General features: G+C 38.0%; 1 protein-coding gene across 2 annotated transcripts; it reads right to left on the reverse strand.

The window, feature by feature from the left end:
• Positions 1–12,402: 12,402 nt before the first annotated feature.
• ormdl3 (ORMDL sphingolipid biosynthesis regulator 3) lies at positions 12,403–19,534 on the reverse strand. 2 transcript variants are annotated; one of them, XM_032575309.1, is made up of 4 exons: positions 19,200–19,534; positions 16,906–17,109; positions 16,467–16,618; positions 12,403–13,946 (listed from the first exon to the last, which is right to left on the reverse strand). In XM_032575309.1, exons 2-4 carry the CDS (start codon positions 17,077–17,079, stop codon positions 13,811–13,813), a joined length of 462 nt encoding a protein of 153 aa, XP_032431200.1. In that variant the 5' UTR covers positions 17,080–17,109; positions 19,200–19,534; the 3' UTR covers positions 12,403–13,810. The 2 variants fall into 2 exon arrangements, with proteins under 2 accessions (XP_032431200.1, XP_032431201.1); XM_032575310.1 differs by having other exon boundaries at positions 19,118–19,200.
• Positions 19,535–19,538: the final 4 nt, after the last annotated feature.

Below are 19,538 nucleotides of genomic sequence, written 5' to 3' on the forward strand. Positions count from 1 at the left end.
ACCATCATTAATACTTCTACTAATCTTCAGCTGAAATCTTAATTTTAGTGTTTATATGTGATCAATTAAAATCCTAAGAAATATCAGAAATATTTTTATCTATTTTTACACGCAATAAAAAAAATTACTCAACATAGGGTGTACACGTTGTCCCTTATTACGTTTTTGATTAATTATGAGACTGAAGGGCTCATGAACAACAACATAGTTTAATAATCTGCTCATTATTACCAGCCCTGCAATCAGCCACCCAGCTTCCCCGTCATGAGTTATACAGAACAAATTTAACACAAAGTTACACAAGTGATTAATCATGATCAAACTGTTGCTCCAAATGCTGCAGAATGTTTTTTTTTTCTCCTTTTTGCCTCTGGTGTTACTGGTAACTTCTCAGTTTCTCTCATCTCCTTTTGTTTCAGTGTGTTTGGCTTCTTTAAATAAAATGCTTTGCTCTAAAGAAACGTGCAAATGGCTCAAGGTAGCACTGAACAGACTGTGGTAATTGCTCACAAAGTGCCTGTACATGTGGAATTTCAATAAGCATAATTTTTGTATGCACACACACACACACACGCCCCTGCACACGCCCCCGCGACCGCCCACACGCACACACACACTAGAAAAAAAATGATCTCTTTCTATTGCCAAAAATTCATTTTCTTTCAATGCCAAATAGATATAAATGTTATCTGAAATGAACAAAATCCAATTTAGAAAAGAACAGCAGACTTATACAGTATTTGGCTAACAAAAATGCATCTGATTAATTATTGTCTGCTTAATTTATTTCTTTTAATAAAAATACCAGAGGTATCCTCTGGCTCAAGAGATTGTTTCTTTATTTAAAAAGCCCCCCCCCCCAAAAAAAATGCCTAACAGAACACCTTACAAGCCCCAAAAAAGAAAATACCCCAAAGCCAATCATTAAATAGCTTGTGGAAAGTGCCTCAACACCAGCGCACTCTCCCTCAGGCAAAGTGCTCCGGCAAGCCCCCCCCAGCGTGCTCTCGATGTGATGTCACCACTCAGAAACAAGTGGCCCGCTGGCAACTATTCCTTCCCATTTTATCGATCTTCTCAAGTAGGATCTAAGAAATATGACTCAGGGCTTATTTCCTAATGGGACTGCAAATGCAAGAGGAAGAACTGCAGCCCAGCCCGAGTGATGTATGCCAGGGAAGATGATAAGGTTGCTTGTCTTCTCATTGTCAGCTAATTGGCTGTCCTCCACCTAGCTGATGTTGAAGTCAGCTATACGTAGCTCATTCCTCCACCCAGATCCCATCAGGCTCTGTGATCAAAGCCCCCCCCCCCCGACTCCTGTTTGCATCCTTTGCTTAAAATCAAAAAAGTAAACACACAATTTAAACAATTTAAAAAGTAAACACACAAAATATATTTTAGAACCACATAACTTGTGAATACTAACACAACAAAACATAAATCATAATCTGCTCTGAAAAAAAAACAAAAACAGAAGTGAGGACCTTAGAGAATATGAAAGACGGAATGAATTATGTATTTACATTCTTTGATTTACTTTCATTTTAGCTAAAACACAAATAGTTTCCACTTTTAAATCCCTCCATAGAGTTGGTTCCCACAGCTAGTGTTTCCGGTCAACACTTATCCTGCACTTCAACTCATCACTTGATAATTCACCACATACACATCTTTGCTTTATGAATTCAGATAGGTGCAAGACACATTTTCTATTACATTTTGGTCTGAGTTTGCTATTTCAAACATGAAGTTATGACTCTTCACCATCTTTTGGCTGTGTCCTTGGTTGCCATGTGCATACCTTATTTTTTCTTTCGCACTTCCCTTACATATTCCTCAGTTTCTGTTAAAGACATGAATAAAACTGTCGTCAGCTCAAACCTGGACATAAATGAAAGGTAAAAGTTGTGAAAATTAGGACATATACCCTTTTCAAATGATGTTCTCTGTTTAAGTTAACATTTTATTGGCACTTCTTCACCCACTCTTACGGATTACCTGCATCTGTACAGGTTTTGAATGGAAGCGTCTCTAATGGTGCCGGCAGTATTCAACTCAGGTAAAATAATGAAAGAAAATACACTCCACTATCAGTCTGCTGATGGTATCTTTGCACAATATTAATAAAGTTGATAAGATCAGCTTATTCAATCATTTTGACAGGTAATATTTTTTCACTACAAAACTTAATCCGCAAATTGTATTAAAAACCAAACTTGCTTGACAAAATGGATGAAATGTAAGCGGGAAATGTGTGGCTTTGTGGTACACTTCAGCTAATAGAAACCACCTTTGAGAATGTTAACTGGATATTATCGAGGATGTGTGGACTATAGTCACAGATTCGAAAAAAATAAAAAAAACTGCATCTGCTGCTGACATTTTCACCTGAATTTAGAAACTCTGTGACTCCATTTAAAAACCCTGTTGGGTTTTCTAAATTTACCAGCTGATGTTTATAAATCCTGTTTGAAAATATACATGTAAGTCTGGATGGAGAAAATTGAACAAAGATCATAAATCTGTCACTGTTGTGTAGTTTTTTGGGCAAAGGTTCAGTTTTGGTCTCTTCCATTACCAGCAGTTGCCAATTCATCATGTCTTGGTACATTTTGAAAGCCATCATCTGAGAATGGAAATATTATGTATTGAATGTAATGAATAGAGTTACTCAGTCTTTGTGCTCTGATTCATCATGGACGATTTCTGTAAAACCTCTTAGATCTTCACAGAAAATCTGGATTTGTACTGAAATTACACACGGGCGGATTCTCTGACTGAAACGGCATGTGAAAATGATATGAAAAAAATGAAATAACTATTTTTATTCCACTTGTAAATAATATGCAGGGTTTAAAGAGTTTGAAACTGCTGAAGGATAAATACATTTTCTCTGACAAACTAAAATAACAACACTCAATATCGTGACCCAGCAGTGCAAATGTAAGCCACAACTTATTTGAAAGAAAAAAAAAATCAAAAATCTGATTTCTTAATTGCAGAGAGTGTTCTCTTCTCTAAGGATGGTATTTTATAAAATGGATGTACTTGGGAGGTATGGCTGCTATAAAGCTGATCTCATGCTCCTCATGAATAAAGTAAGCACTCAGGAATGGTCTGAAAACATTACTGTGAAAAATAAGGCAAAGAGAAAAGGTGAAAGAAAGGGGTCAGGGAGGGAAGAGGACTAAGAAAATTTAGAAGAGAAGGAGAACAAAACCATTCTGAGACAAAACCTATGACAGCAAAGCAAAGGGGAAAACGTTCAAGACAAACAAAATGGAGCATGACAACAGAACCTGAGCATATTGAAGGAATAAAGATGGGGATGAACATGTAGCGTCCAAGATTCCTGCAGCAGGTTGCATTATTCATCACGTCCGCAGATTCATGCAGGATGAATCACTTCGCTCATCATTTAAACGATACCACCGATGAATTATTCATATGGAAAGTTGTGGGTCTGACCATCCATAAAGAAAGGGTCAAACTTCCGGAAGACAACATCGTCTCAGAGGTCAGTGGCGTTGCGGCTTTATCCGATCTGCGCCCAGGACAAACGGCGGAGGGGTTCACGTCAGGTAACAATTTAAAGACGAGAGCAGGAATGGATATTAAATATTTTACTGACCTCATTGAATTTTTCATGCAGTGCAACATCTGTCCGCGAGTAAACACAGACTTAAAAAAGGTGGGCGGGAGATCAACATGTGAGATTGTGAGGACAAATAAATAAAGACAGCTCAAATTTTATTTTTGTTAATATCTGCAAATTTGTGGACACGTTTCAGAGGCTTTTCTCTGCTGCTTTAGTGGTGTCAGTTCTGCTTGCCTTTATGAAGAAGCAAGAAAAGAATGTCAGTGAAGGCTTGAAACAAGACCAGAGACATACATCATCCTTTAATCATTTAATCCCAGAGTTTCATGAATTGTTGCCTGCAAAGTTTGAATAATTTTATTTTAAGATCCATTCGTCATTTTATTGTTGTTTAATTTTCACTGTGGTAGTTTTGCAAGAGTTTGACTGGAATCGATGTTATAGTTAGAGTCACTTGAGTTATTTTGAGCTACCTCTGTGGTTTTGCTACTGATACAAAAGTGTTGCAAAGCTGTGCACTGTCCTGAAAAATGCTCAAGACAACATAGGAAGAATGAAAACAATTTATTGAATAAAAATGGGAACAAATTAGAAAATACTTGCAAGAAAACAAGAAAAACAGCAAGAAAATCTTTTTTACAGATTAATTTAAAGTAAAATTGGTAACACTCTATTTGATGGGTTGTGAATAAGACTGTCATGACACCGTCATAAACATGAGTAAGTCTTCATGAATATTTATGACTGTTGTCATAAAGTGTCATTCGGTAAATCATGACACTTTTAATACAGAGTTGACATTATTCAAAATGTCTTCGTTATGTCAACTTGACAATAACCAAGAAATCATGATCTGACATAAATTTGTTACAAAAATATTACTGATTAAACTTTAAAAATTATGTAGCTTTATGTTATTAAAGTTAAAGTTAAAACTAATAATACTAATAATAATTAGTCATTTTTCAATATCCTCTGTTTTCTCACCAGCTCAAAGATTCATGTGTATAATTTTCTAACGTCTACAGTTTCAATTAAAGGTTGTGTTTCTCTCAAATATTCAGTCCGATATTATGGTGCTTGCAGTAAAGGATTTGTAGTTTCATGACTTTCACGCAGCATGACTTGCTGTTCCAGTGCGTGTGCTCGTAGGCCTCAGGACGATGTTTGTAATTCCAGATTTCTTCTGGTCCTCCTGACCCTGCTCCTGCGCCACTTTAGAAGATTAAAAGGGAACTGAGGTCGGGTAGAAATAAAGATGTCAGTGAAGAGAGACACATGTTAACACCTGGTGTAATATATCTCACTAACGTGGTGGAAATGCCTCCTGCCCGTGGAGAGGTTTTCGGCTTTCCATCTCGAGCATACGCGGAGTGGCGGCAGGGTAATGTAATTGAGACACAGAAGATGAAATTAGTGCATCCTTCAGAGGGTACTCATGATGAGAGTGGAGACCGTTGGCAAGAATAACTCCCAAGTGTCGGAAAAGCACACATACTGAAGAGGGAAGTCTAGTGTGCTTTACTTGAATTAAGAACCTAATTAAATTATCAAAAGGATTCTTTTAGTATTTAATAAAAATGGGACACAGATACACGGGGCACACTTAGACATTTAACAGCCAGGAGCCTCACAAGGAGTGGACAAAGTCAGAGATTCAAGAGCCACAGTGGTCAGATGAACACATGTGCTACATATGTTTCATTCCTTATGTGAAAGCCAATCCTGAACCAGAGACAATGGTTTTATTTTATTTTTTTTTATTATGTGGGCATGTTTAGCTGAGAAGTTTTAGCATTCACTAAGCCACAGCCATTTGAAAACCAGAAAACAGCAACTACCACTACTTGTGGTAGTTTTCTCACTTTTGTCCAACTAGCTAAAACACAATTAAGGGACATGACCAGTGTCTCTGACTCCATCCTTGGAAGCACTTTACTGCTTTTTATGGATGAGGCAGCCCAGTGGTGACGCTATTCCTGTGATAAATAGCTTCTGAGGACCAGGGAGGGGACTGTCCCGGGGCGGAGTTTTAACACAGCCCATAAAGCCACACACAGACATATCCCCAAACTATTAATATTAATAAACAACTCTTCTTTTACATTATTAACGTTCTATTTCCACCAGAAAATAGGATTTACGATGGCCCTGTGACACACAAAATTTAAATCAGCAGTGTAAAATTTGCTGGTCACCATTGAAGCGGCACCGTAAATTGAGGAAAGGCTCCGGAAATGCCATCATAAATAAAATACTGCAGCTTAAGGGACAAGCCTAATTAGCTTTCACTTTGTTGCAATTTAGAAGTGCGCTGCAGGGTGTTAACCCGTGACTATGATTTTAATTAATTACCTGGGGCTTCCTGAGCATCCCGGATTGGCTTGTTATTTCTCTTTCTTTGTATTTTTTTTGTATTTTTTTTCCTCGTCAAGGACATTCTGCTCCGTTGTTTTCCCAAACTGTGGAGGTGTTAATGTATTTGGGGAGTTTTTTGCAACTCATACTGTGTGAGCACAGTAAGTGACAAGAAAGGAATGAAGAGAAAGTAGTGATGGGGCCTGAGAGGGGATCATCGGGGGAACATGGCTGCGGTGAAGACAATAGGAGACAAACAGCAGTCAGTGCATGTGACTGTGAACAGATGGTGAGGATTTAATCAGTGGTTTTTGTTATCTGAAGTTGTGTCAATCATCTTAAGCAACACATCTCAGAGAAATGGGCAGAAGCTTGGTCTAGACAGAGTTAAGACAGCAGCTTGGCAATCATGACTCAGCCTCAAAGTGGATTTCTGCTATCAACTCAATTTAAATAAAAACTCCTCAGCAGTTCATAGGGACATGATTTAATTAACCTAACCCCCCACCACACACATAATGTCTGCATTATTCAGAGGTGCATGCTAAATTCTGCCTTCCTTTTCACTTTTTTGATAAAAAATGAAGTTCATAAAAAAGTCAAATAAAACTAAAAAAAAAACATTCTGGGGAGTAAACATCTCTAAATATCGCTTTAAATGGTGAATGAGTGTGTCATTCAAGTTCAAGATCAAGTGTTTTTTTTTTTTTTTGTCCTTTCAGCTGTGTTGAAAAAGATGTCAAAACAAAACTTCATCTCCGTCTGTGGAGTCAAGGCAGAGCTCTGCCAACCAAGAACAGCCCCTTTAGCTTCTGGATTATTCATTTGTTGGAAGGTCCACTGCTGCCCAAGGCCAGCTTTTTCTGCTGATGGTTTTTCTACTTTTAAATAAAACTCAGAGTTTGGCTGCCTGTCAGGTGGCCAAGTCTTGAATAGAGTCTAAAGGAGCTCACTCTTTACTACTTTACTATTCATTTATTTCATTTGGGTCACTTGGAAATGTCATGTTCCGTGTTTTTCTGTGTGTTTGTTTCGAGTTTTCTGTGTCTCTGTGCCTCCTTGTTGTCCTGTTCTCCCCTCGATTACTCCCAGGTGTTTCTCATTCCCTAACTACCCTCCCGTGTATTTAGTATCACCTGTGTGTCTGTATCTTTGTCGGGTCCTCGTCTCATTTGGCGTCTAGTCTCTGTCATCTGTGTTCCCAGTCCGTCGTCTCGTCCTTTGTGTTAACTGTTGCTACCGGCGTCGAGCCCTGGCTTCCGCTCGGCCGTGCTGCCCGTTGTTTGGACCATGTTGGACTGTGTTATTATGGACATTTATTATTAAAATCATTTGTTATCGCATCCTGGGTCTACACAGCGTCTGCCTCACCACCTCAACACCTCAACACCTCCATTTCATGACAGGAAATCCTGACGTTTCATGTCAGTTTTCATCACCAATGAAATCTAATTTTGCTTTCATTTCTTTTTAAACTCCTTGAGTTCTCTGCAACAGCCCTTCATACTAAATTGTTGTAAATAGAGCACAAAATAAATTGTACAACACAGGACATATTGTTTAATTGCCTGTAAGTTGAACTCCGGGGCTCAGGGGAGAGTAAAATACCAGTGACTCTGGTTCAGCAGAATAGAATTTTTAAAAAAAAATCTCACCTCAATTTTTCTAATTGCTTTGCAAACAGACTAAAATTAGCATAATGTTTTTGTACTTTAGGGAAGCGTGTGAAATGTTTCACACAGAAATAGCAGGAAGGAACATTCAGAGATGATTGGATTGTTTGCAGCTGCACTCATAAAAATTGAAATCCATGTTTCAGACATGGTTAAATCTATAATATGCTGCTGGAAACAAACAGAAACACCTGACATCAGTTCCTGAATTGCAGATAACAAAATTAAGAGATTACCAGATAGAACTGTTGAATGTCATTTAAAAGTGAAGGTTTAGAATGTAAATTAAAACTATTCATACTCTTTGAAGTTTTATGCTACAAAACAAAACTTTGATTATTTTATTGTGACTTTATGTGATAGATCCGAACAAAGTACATAATAACACTGAACATAATAGTAAATATGTAAATCCCACTTTTTAACGTGGTGGTAGCAGTGTCATGCTGTGGGGAATGTTTTTCTTTAGCAAAGAAAGGAAATTGGTCAGTATTGAAAATAGGTGGAGCTAAATATAGAAAAATCAGGAGTATAATTACCTACTGTGGTGAACTTCATCTTCCAAACAGAACAACAAAACTAAACATACAGAAAGATGTATAAGGAAATTATTTAAATCAAAGCGTATTCCTATTTTAGGAAGGTCCAGTGAAAGCCCAGACTAGAATCCAAATGAGAATATGTGGTAAGATTTTAACATTGCAATTCACAAACACTTTCCATGCAGTCAGACTGTTCTTGAGATAAACTGCAGAGAGACAATGGGTCATTTTCCCCCTAATTTTATACTTGGCAGTTATACACTTTCTGCTGGTGTATCACATAAAATCCCAAAGAAATATGCTTAGCTTTCTGGTCCAACCTATCTCTGTCTTCCCCAAGGGCAAGTAGATTTGTAGCAAGAAGTAGGACATAAAATGTAAAACTTTTTGAGTTAAGAATACTTTTAACTGATGGTATAAAAGGGTTTCTGAGCAAATTAGTTCTGCATCATGTCATTAGTGCATGTGGATATGAGATAAAATACAAGAAAACGTGAAAAAAAAAAAAAAAAACTCTTGCATACCATGGCATTAGATATGCCCTTTATTCAAGTACTTCTGCGAGCAGTACAGTGGAAATATAGCATGTTTGTAAAGACTGAGCTCATTTATACTTGTTTATATGCAGCAGAAAAACTGGATCATCTTTTATTCATTGAACATATGTAATAAAACAACAAGGTAAAATGGAAACCTTGTTCTGGTTCATTTGCAGAACCTAATGCACATGGCTGGCAAAGATGAGGGAAGAAAAACTCATGTCAAATTGGAGCGGTTCATGCATTATTTGTGGAACCAGTACTCCAAAGTGTTAGAAGTTTTTATTGATAGCTACCTATGGCTATATGGCTACCAATAACTAAGATGGCAGACTCATCTTTAGCTCTCACTATAAAACATAATAAAACAGAAAATGAGTTATATAAATTTAAACAGAAACAATTATCATCTTTATAATTTCCTGGGTAGAAGTAAAAATATTATAATTGATCTTTTGTGTGTGCATGCGTGTGTGTGGGCGTGCATAATTATGAACTTTTAAAGATCTGATCTGATTGCTCTATGGGTTACAGTCCAACACAACAACAAAAGCAAATAAAGAAAATGTTAAAAATTGTATAAATGATTCATATATTCCATATATAATCTGCAGGCACTAATATAGCATTTATTTAGAATAAATAAAAAACAGCATTTTTTGTCTCCTTTCACTTATTACATTTTTTTTTTATGTATTCATTAAGGATTTAAATGAACACTAACTCAGACACTTCAAATGTATTCTAGTGCATATAAATTACTGTTTGTAATAATAAATTAATGATCAGAAACGGGAATCACTCCACACACCCTCTGGGTTTTGGTTCAATGTTCTTTCAAATAAGTCAATAACGGCTCTTTGCTGCTCTCTGGTGGAGAAGTACATTTTAGATTTTTAATCCATCCATCCCTCCATCCATCCATCCCTCCACCCATCCGTCCATCCATCCATTTTCTTACACCCTTGTCCCTAGTGGGGTCGGCAGAGGTTAGGTTTTTAGTATCAGTCCTAAATAAAATCAGCTTGTATGTTTCATCTACAACAAAAGACACAAAATAAAATTCTGCCATCTTTAAAGATCAATCTTTTCTGTTGTTGAATCATAAATATATTATATAAGTCCCACATTTATTTAGAGACAAACATTAACAACAAAACATCCAAATTTAGATGTTGGTCTCTGCATGAGCTTTGCACATCTAGAGACTGACTTCTTTTCCAGATTCTTTGCAAATAATTGAAGTTCATTTGGACTGAATTACAGCTTTAATGAAAATCAACTTTTAAATCCTCATGTTGGTCATCAACAAGAAACAGATTTTATCCCACAGACATCTTCATCCTGGTCCTGTCTGCTGTGCTTATTTGTTGTCATGATGCTGTTTGTTCATTAATGCTCCTTAACAAACCTCTGCAGCCTTCACATAGTCATGCTACCTGTTAGAACTGAGCCCTTTCATGATGGACTATTGTGAGAAAGAAGAACAAGCTACATAAAGAAAGAACCAGAGAAAGTGCCGAGTTACTGACTGCAATGGTACAATGTAGTTAGTCTTTTTCTGCAGATGTCAGTAGGACTACAGGGAGGATGCAGAGAAGCTTCATTTTTCTACAGTTATCTGCCTCCTACCATACTGCAATGACATAGTGACAGTTTTAACAAATATGTAAAAAAAAAAACATTTTTCTAAAAGTTTCCTACTGCAGCCCTCAGAGGTGTTTGTATCAAAAACTGCAAAAGCTATCAACAACTAACCCAGTCAGGTAAACTCCAACTGTTTTTTTAATTAAATATTTAAAAATAAATGAAAGAATATAACCAAGAAGAGTATCTTTAAATCCAGGAAAGACTTTTATTAGGATATCAAATCTTGATTTTTTGAACCGTTAATTCAAGTCACGATAAATCTTCCTTGTTCCACTCTTGTTACTTTCACTTAATGAATGTTTAAAAACCCCTCGGTGTTATCTAACATAAGGGCCACTGTACGATACATGTATCCGTTTACGAGCCTGAAATAAAGACCACGGATTAATTTTTGATTGGATGCATTCTCGCAGAGTTGACAAGGAGTGCAAACAATATTCTTTACAGCTGTTGTGAAAAATAAAAAATCAATTATGAAAGCAGACAAATCTTCCACTGCGGAGAAATCAATTCACAAAGAGCAGGGTAATTCTTACATTTATTAGATTCATTTTTCATTCTTAATTTGGCTCAGGACTATAAGTACCAAACACTCTGCCCAGTCCAAGCAGGCCACTGGGAGACATAACTCTAAGATTCAAATTAACCTCTGAACAAGACTGCAGACTGGTCAATACTCTCTGTAAAGGGTTTAGTGTGTGTCCTAAAGAGAGCAAATCATCTTTATTCCACCTTATTTTCAACTCTCTGTAGGTCTATAATGTCCAAGTGTTTTAACAATTCAAATAACAAATGAAATCATTATTCACATATCCTAAAATATTAAAAACTCATTTTGTACATACAACTCAACAGCCAAGTGAAAAACTTTACATTGTCACTAGATTGAAAAGAGCTGGTTTCAATTCATGTGCTTGATGCTCATTTTCTGACAATCCAAACTTCAGAAATGGATTGTTAATCTTCTTAAATTGATTGAAGATACAGTTACTAAAGAACAACCTCACAGACTTTCTTTTTTCAGAAATGTTACACAACAAATTGTTTTCAATGAAAACAACAGATACTCTCAAAAGATCCAGAGTAGCTCGCTACAGAACACATTTTACTGTGGAATGCCAGCAGCCATTTCCCAATACTGTATTTGCAATTAAGACATCAACAGCTGCTTCCTTTGCATTCATAAAAATAAATAAAACATTTAAATAACAAAGCCATGCGACTTCAGCTACAGCAGAGGTCTCAAACTCCAGGCCTCGAGGGCCGCAGACCTACAGTTTTTAGATGTGCCACAGGTACAAAACACTGGAATGAAATGGCTTAATTACCTCCTCCTTGTGTAGATCAGTTCTCCAGAGCCTTGCTAATGACCTAATTATTCTATTCAGGTGTGGTGCAGCAGAGGCACATCTAAAAGTTGCAGGACTGTGGCCCTCGAGGACTGGAGTTTGAGACCCCTGAGCTACATTATTTCCCTATGGTTGTTTGGCCCAACAAAATACTACAATCCACAACTAACCACAGCTGGGCAATGGAGCGGAGACCATCAGATGTGTTGTCGTGGGCCTCGGGGGAGGGGGACAACACCGTGCCTTCATACCATCAAATTATGGTCAAGAATTGCATAAGAAACAAATGAGCCTAATGTTTTTGTTGCATAAAACCGTTTCTATTATTTTTCTTTTAAATTGTTCTTGAAGTAGGGAATAATCCCCCTATCTCCACCCCAAACAAAGTCCTTCAGCATAAAGGACCCACTGTAACACACCGTTTGACTCATGAAGCAGCTTCAGTCAGGATCTTTCTATGTGCTTTTGAATATCATGTGTGCACGTCTGGTAACTCCGTGCAACTACAATCATTTCGGTACCCAGCACTGCATGTGGACCAAGTTGTATCCAAACCTGACCGTTCCTTTAATGTGACTAACTTAGTTTGTATAGCTGGACAGGCAATTGAATATTTGCTCCCCTGTCTGGGACACAGAATATTTACAGCTTTATAGCTGTTGTTTCTTTACGGTGTTATGTGAGGGCTTATTTCATCATTATCAACACTTTATATTTACTGTCACAAATGTACAGCTTTATCTCTGCATAAAATAAGATCAGCTGGTGATAGGCGTGGGTCGGCATGAGTTTCTCACAGTATAATAAGCATGACTGTAATGGCACAGGTTCATGGTGTTCATACAGTTATCTTAAACAAAATCGTATGGCAGAATTGTATTGACATAGCTATAGCGATGCTTATTTAATCGTTATTCTATGACTTTGGTTGTTGCAACCAAATTTTTCTGAGAGGACAATTTAGTCTTTCTCGAATGCAAAGACGAGGTGTAGGAGGAGCCTTCTTTCAGCCAGCTTACCAGCAGTGGGCACCAACCCGCTGGGGTTGGGTTTGCAGTGAAGTTTTGAAACCTCAGATTTTTTAAACCTTGGTACACCTCAGTGCCTTGCTAGTGATGCTAACTTGCCAAATTCGAGCTTAATTGGATCTAAAACATGGATTGAATAGAAACATCTAAGAAATCCGGCTATTTTTTTTGGACAAGATACACAGATGTAAAGATGAGACAACCTAATATCATAATTCAGAGGAATTTCAATCTGTGCATCTCCTAAGTAAATAAGAAAAACACCTTGAATAATTTGTGGCATTTTGTAATTGGATTACATTCGACTGATCTGCCAACAGGAGCCAGCTGAAGCAAGTACCTCTATCGTGTAAATGTGTACCCTTGTTGGTATTTTAATTAAATCTTATCTCTCAACTGAGATTGTGGGTCTGCTGGTCTGTCCGAGACGGCTCACGCATTCTGTGCCAGAGCACTTTGCATACAGGACAAACCAGGACAAGTATTTTCCAAATATGGAAACGGCCAGATAAAAATAAGAGCTGCTCAACTTCCCGGTCTTGACCCCGCGCAGAGCAGAGCCAAATATAACTAGGTGGTTTCCTGTGTCTCGCCTCTCCAGCAGTTTGCCAGTTCCTCACCACGTCAGTGTAGAATTGTTGCTCTCAAGTGAAGCCGCAAACCTCAAAAGAGACGAAGCTGCAGCCTTGAGCGAGGCTGAATAAATACAGTAGCGTATCATTAAACAAAAATTAACTTTAAAAACTGCCTCTTTGTGCCAGCGGAGTCTTCAGAAGACATTTCTGCATTGTCTTCAGAAATGTCAGAAATTCATCTTTAAATAAAATATAAAGTGTTTGTAAACCATGAGGATGAACCACAGTTTTGTTGCAAAGATGACGCGGTCCGCTTGTGCTTTCTCCTCGGAGTCTTGCTGATCGGGAACCATGGCAGCATCCTCAGTAGGTTTCCTTTATGGAGCTCCTCAACAGAATAAGGTGCGAAAGGTCCTCATCAGAGGCTCATTACACTGTGTGCTCTGAGCGGTCCAGGGGGGACCGTAAACCTCCATCTCTTCTTCTTCCATGTTGTCAGTACTTGTTAATCCCAAAGATCCGAACGCCGTGCAGCTGCGGCAATTTGGGAATGAGCACCGTGAGCAAAGACACGGTGTTGACCACAAAATGGATTCTGTCGTACTTTGTGTAGAAGCTGGTTAATATATACCTGGAGCAAAAAGAGAAACGGAGAAAGGAGATGGAGAATCTGAGTTCAAGGAGTCGTCAGGAACATGTTCAACATCACAGATTTATGTTTTTTCTTTGGTAGATGTTGACCCTTTTCTGTGTTTAAAAGCTGAAGTGTTGGCCAGATCTGCAAACAGTAAAAACGGTCCGTTTTTTGGGTGACATTTCATGCTGTTTTCATGCTGTGGCTTTCAGATATAGCCTTTTTAGCATAAAAATGTGATTCACTCACATTGGAGGATTTTGCAGCAAGAATGGCCAACCGTCCTGCCATTTCATTCAAATGTGAATCCAGATTTTCACTCCAAAAACCCTAATTTTTGGATTGACAACAAAATTTGCTTTATGTAATGATTAATAATTAATCATTTATTTTTAACAAAACCAATAATAAAGATGGAATTTATCTTAGTTAAAATAACAAGTCAGGGAACCACTTGAATTAATGAGTTACAACAACATTAAATTTCTCTTTGGGATCAACAAAGTATTTTGAATTGAATATCAGAAATTATTACACAACCAACATTCAGTCTTACGGTTCTCACAACACTAGCCTAATGTAGTGATTTTACAGAGCAATTTTTACAAAGCATTATTTTCTAAAAAGACAAAAATGAAAAATAAGCAAACTGATCAAATCAACCAACTAATGAATGATGATAATAAAACAAAACAAAATATTGAGAAATAACTCAGACAAATAACAAATAATAGTAAAAGGCTAGAACAGCAATACTACAGTTCAGTATGGATGTGCAAGTGTTAAATTACCACACGTTATGATAGAAGGGGATTTTCTTTGTTAGTCATAGCTTCCAAAGAACCAGCAGTTCAGGTGGCTGTCTGTGTGAAGCTGAGCTAACTAACCAGTAACCTAATGGCTAGGAAAAACAATGGACACAGTTTGCAAATGTTACATCAGACAGAATTAAAGGGTGACAATTTAAGAAGCCACGTCTAAAACCATCAATCTGTCAATCAAGCTTTAAACTTCCCCAGGGAACTTAAACTGTTATGATACAAGACATTCTGCAGAGTGTTCCATGTTGCGGGACCCAGCAGACAAACGCCTTTTTTCCAAGTTTGGAGCAGAAACCAAGAGCTGATTATTGGAACGCAAGGACTATTGCCAGGTGATCTTTTGTGCTTTTTTTGAGTGTGTGGGTCAAGATGTTGCATTTTGCTATAAATCTCAGGGCAGAATGATAACCTGTATCGATCTAATGAAGACACTGGAAAGAAGCACAAATATAGAAAAGATCATTATAGTTCAACACAGATTAAAAAAAGTGGCAGCAACAAGTCACTTATTTTTACATTAAAATAAAGCACAGCTTACTGCATTAATACAAATCTAGTTTTATTCACATTCATCTCAATAATTGAGAACGTCTTCCATTAACATACCTAAGTATTTATAGGAACTGATCATCTCTATGTCCCTTCCATCCAGGGTAGCCACAGCAAGAATATATGTGATCTAATTTTAGAGTTGCTTAAAATCAGAAGCTTTGTCTTAAATGCATTCAGAACAAGCCTCAGTTTAAATACGCTATCCTGAAAGACATTAAAAGTAGCTTCTAAGTGCTTCGTGGCCAGTTCAAGAAACAATGCAAAGCAATGAATGACTATCATCAACGTAAAAAAGGTGACAATTTGCATCAGCCACATTTTGATCCAATGTATTTATATCCATATCCACCCCACAGCTACATTTGTACATAACAAATTACGAAAACATAATGGAAGTACTCTCCTCAAAATACAGAGTAACAAAACTGACGGGTGCAGGTCATTTTGTCTCTTTGCCCTTTCATATTTTTGAAGTTTTGGTCTTTTCTAATACAGCTATTTGTAAACTATAATGTGGCTCCATCTGCCACAGGACATTTAGTACCAACCAAGCAGCTTTTTTTTTTAGTCATCTTGTTACCTGATTTGACATTTTAATGACACAAAGTACATTTCTATACCTTATTCGTGATTTCATTTATAGCTTAATTTCACTTTTAATTAACCAGGCAACACTTAGTGAGAATTGAAAATGCTCTGAGCTGTTGTCTTGGGAACAGCAACACATTTAAGGCCTCAAAAGACTTACGACATCCTGCAGTGCTGTTTCGTTCCCGCGCTGACAAACTATTTCCTGTTGGCGCTGACTGCAAAATGAGACGACAAATGTGTACAGAAGCACAGTGTACACCTGCAGAGCTGCTCTCATTACAGTATTCTTGCTGAGGCTGCAAATCCGACCCAGGAAACCAAAGTGCCTCCTGTAAACTGAACTCTCATGATAACGAGGGAAGAAAAAGCCAGGAAAGCACTTATGGGTGCACCTGCGGAAAACCCAAGTCCTCTGTCAGTTTGTGGATGCGGTGAGTAACCATCGTAATCTACTGGCCCACTTCGCATTAGTAAAGGTAACAGAGAGCAGAAAAAGAAAGAAAACGGATTACAGGAACCTCAGCGATGAGGGGAGAATGGGTGGGTCACTTACAGCACAATGGGCGTGATTGTGAGGAACTTTCGTGAAGCGGTGAACTGTACGCCGTAGTCCATCTGCTCCCAGTGGGTCAGGAGGCGAGCCTTGCCCTGATCAGGGGTCTCAAAGGGAGTCCCTTTAACCGTATGAAGCAGGAGGTACATGCACTGCAACGAACGCACAACAACCAGCAAAACAGAGATATTAATAGGAGAAAGCTGGGAAATTTGGCTTTTTCTCAAAGTTTAAACTTAAAAACAAGTTTGTGCAAGGTGAGAACACCACCTCTGAACATGGAATGTTCATTGTAACCACTGTCTTAATTTGAACCACCAAACAAACGCTTTTTAGAAAAAAATCACAACTGTTCTGCATCGATCCTTCGCTGACACATCTCACTCATAAAAACTCAAAGCCATATGACGGAAGTAAAGCCTGCGGAAATTCCTCTCACCAGATTGTGGATAAGGTTGGTGAGGGTCCAGACGACCGGGACGCTGACGAAGGGGATGCTGAGCAGGATGATGTGAAGCAAGCCGATGCCCAGGATGTAAGACAGCCAGATGCCCCTGCTGTTCATCACCCGGGTGTTAGGGTTCACCTCGCTGTGCGCCGTGCCCACGTTCATGGTGGCGTGCACTGATGTCGCTGGAATTACCTGATACAATATAAACAAACGTCCAAATGTTCACGGCTATGACTTTTTCTTGGTTGCAGAAGGTAATTATTTAACAATCCTTGTTGATTGAAAGATCACAGGACAATGACTCATAGTCTCATTAGACATCTTAATGTTTCTGTCCTATACAGCTGCAGGGAAACTCTGTCCAACAGGGTGAATTGATGAGTAAAGTATGAACTCATGACACTCGAAATCTGTTAATTAGTGATGATTTTATTCCTAATAGTCCATTCAATATTAATTATTATGCCCCTTTTGATGCAATGAAAAAAGATTTGCGATATACTGCACAGCCCTATGTAAAACATGCATTACAAAACATTTGGTTTTCATGAATCACCAAAGAAAAGAAAATGAAATTCTGCCAATTAGGGGTTAAATTTCTGGCAACACTTTTTTGAGTTTAACTCATAATCAGGAAGTATATTACATTAAAAACTGCTTTTCTTTTGATTTGTTGGTCAAGGACAAAAAAATAATTTACTCTTTTTTACCTTTTAATTGAAGGCATCTAAACTAAAAACTTTAAAAAAAACTCTTGAAATGAACAAATGGGTTCCACTTTTGGAATTAATAAAATAAATTAAGTTTTATATAAAAATTTATTGAAGACCATCATTAAAGCAGTGACTGCATGGACAGCAGAGCATGACTAGTTAATCTTCTGAATAAACGTTCAATTTCTCAGTGACTCTCTTTGTAAATGTACGATTTATTAGTCATTCCAGGCGTAAGACAGAGAAGTAAAGGAGAACAGGGTTATCTGGTCGTAGCCTGGGGCTGTGAAACAATCCGTCTCCACATTTGCATTTGGTTGAAACCAAACCTAGTTCAGTCAGAAATGTACTTACAGTTTACCTAGACATTAGTACTTTGGAATAGTTATGATCTTATACATATTCTGAGCATTCATCTTAATTTATTCCATTTTAGTTTATGGTCTTATGAGCACCAGTTACTCCATATTTTTGATTTTTTTGCTAAAATATAAAATGCTGGTATCATTTGAAAGTCTAGCTGAATCACTTAATTGATATTTGTTTTGAAGAACATTTTTGGCTGACCCATCTAATAAAATAGATTACAAACTCTGACTTCAAGTGAAAACATTAAACCTACAACTGTCGTGGATTCTATCCGAGCGTTTCATGACAAAGTATTGAAGTTGACTGAATTAGTGAAATGAATAATATCAAAGCTTGAAAAGTATGACATGTATTTGTATTTAGCAACCTTTATCTAATACTCCTAAACATAATCTGATTTGTTGCCTTCAGAAGTAACGCCTAATTCATAAATAACTAGGTGTAATTTGTATCGCAGGAAGTACAAATCCAGTTGTCTAAAAGGCCTCAGCAGGTTTTGTTTTCAGAGAAAGGGCATCATTAAGACCATGGACAGGTCAGGGAGGAAATAGAGAAGCTTAAAGTTGAGTTAAGTTACAAAACAAAGCTTTCAACGTCAACATTCAACTTTCGCAAAAACTAACACTGTATCCCATTCTGAACACACCATCTCCACTATGAAGCACGGTGACTGCACCATCATGCATGGGGATCTTTTTTGTTGTTGTTGCTTTCACTAGGGACATAACAGCTGGTCAGTGTCTATGAGATTATGTATTGAGTCAAGTTATAGACAGTGGTAAAGAAAACCTGTCAGAGGCTGCAGATTACTTACATTCAATCAAATACACTTAAGTTTGTGACTGAATTATGGCATAATGTGAAAAAGTTCAAGGGGCCTGAAGATGTTTACAATACAAAAAATGAATGAAAAGCGCGTCTGCCAGACCATAATAACATTCTCAGTAACGGAAAAACAGCTTGAAGAGTAACACATGTCAAAGTTTTTGCTGTTATTTCAAAAAGTAACCTTTAGAGGCGAGACAAAGTCCTTAGAGAGAGAAAAATAACTCACTGCCGTCAGTGAACAGCCGCATCCCAGCATGCTTTCAAACTTACTTACCTGCAAACTGAATTACCTCAGACTGAATGTCCTCCAAGCCTATTCGGCTAGAGGGAAGATGAGCCGATTTCTCTTCAGTTCAGTGAGTTTCCACTTACCGGGTGGAGAAAGTGGTTGAACTCCGACCTGGCCGGGGGCAACAGTCCGTTATCACTGGTTCTGTGTAATCTATAAACTCAGTTATGTAACCGGGAGAGGTCCGGGTGCTTCCAAATGTCTCTTTCCTGCTCTCCCTGAGCTCCACACGACCGCTCAGAGTGGAACCATCCGCTCAGGGAGGCGCAGATCAGCGACGCTCCGCTTCCACACCGTCCTCCACCACGCCAGCTGCTGACAACACGGCACAGTCCACAAAGAGCCCGTCACTGATACATTCACTCTCACGGACGCGTGTCTTCGCGGAGGCTTCGCTCATCGCATTTTGCAGCGGTTGGTTG

The sequence above is a fragment of the Xiphophorus hellerii genome, chromosome 10 (genome assembly GCF_003331165.1).
Source record: "Xiphophorus hellerii strain 12219 chromosome 10, Xiphophorus_hellerii-4.1, whole genome shotgun sequence".
NCBI classification, from domain to species: Eukaryota; Metazoa; Chordata; class Actinopteri; order Cyprinodontiformes; family Poeciliidae; genus Xiphophorus; species Xiphophorus hellerii.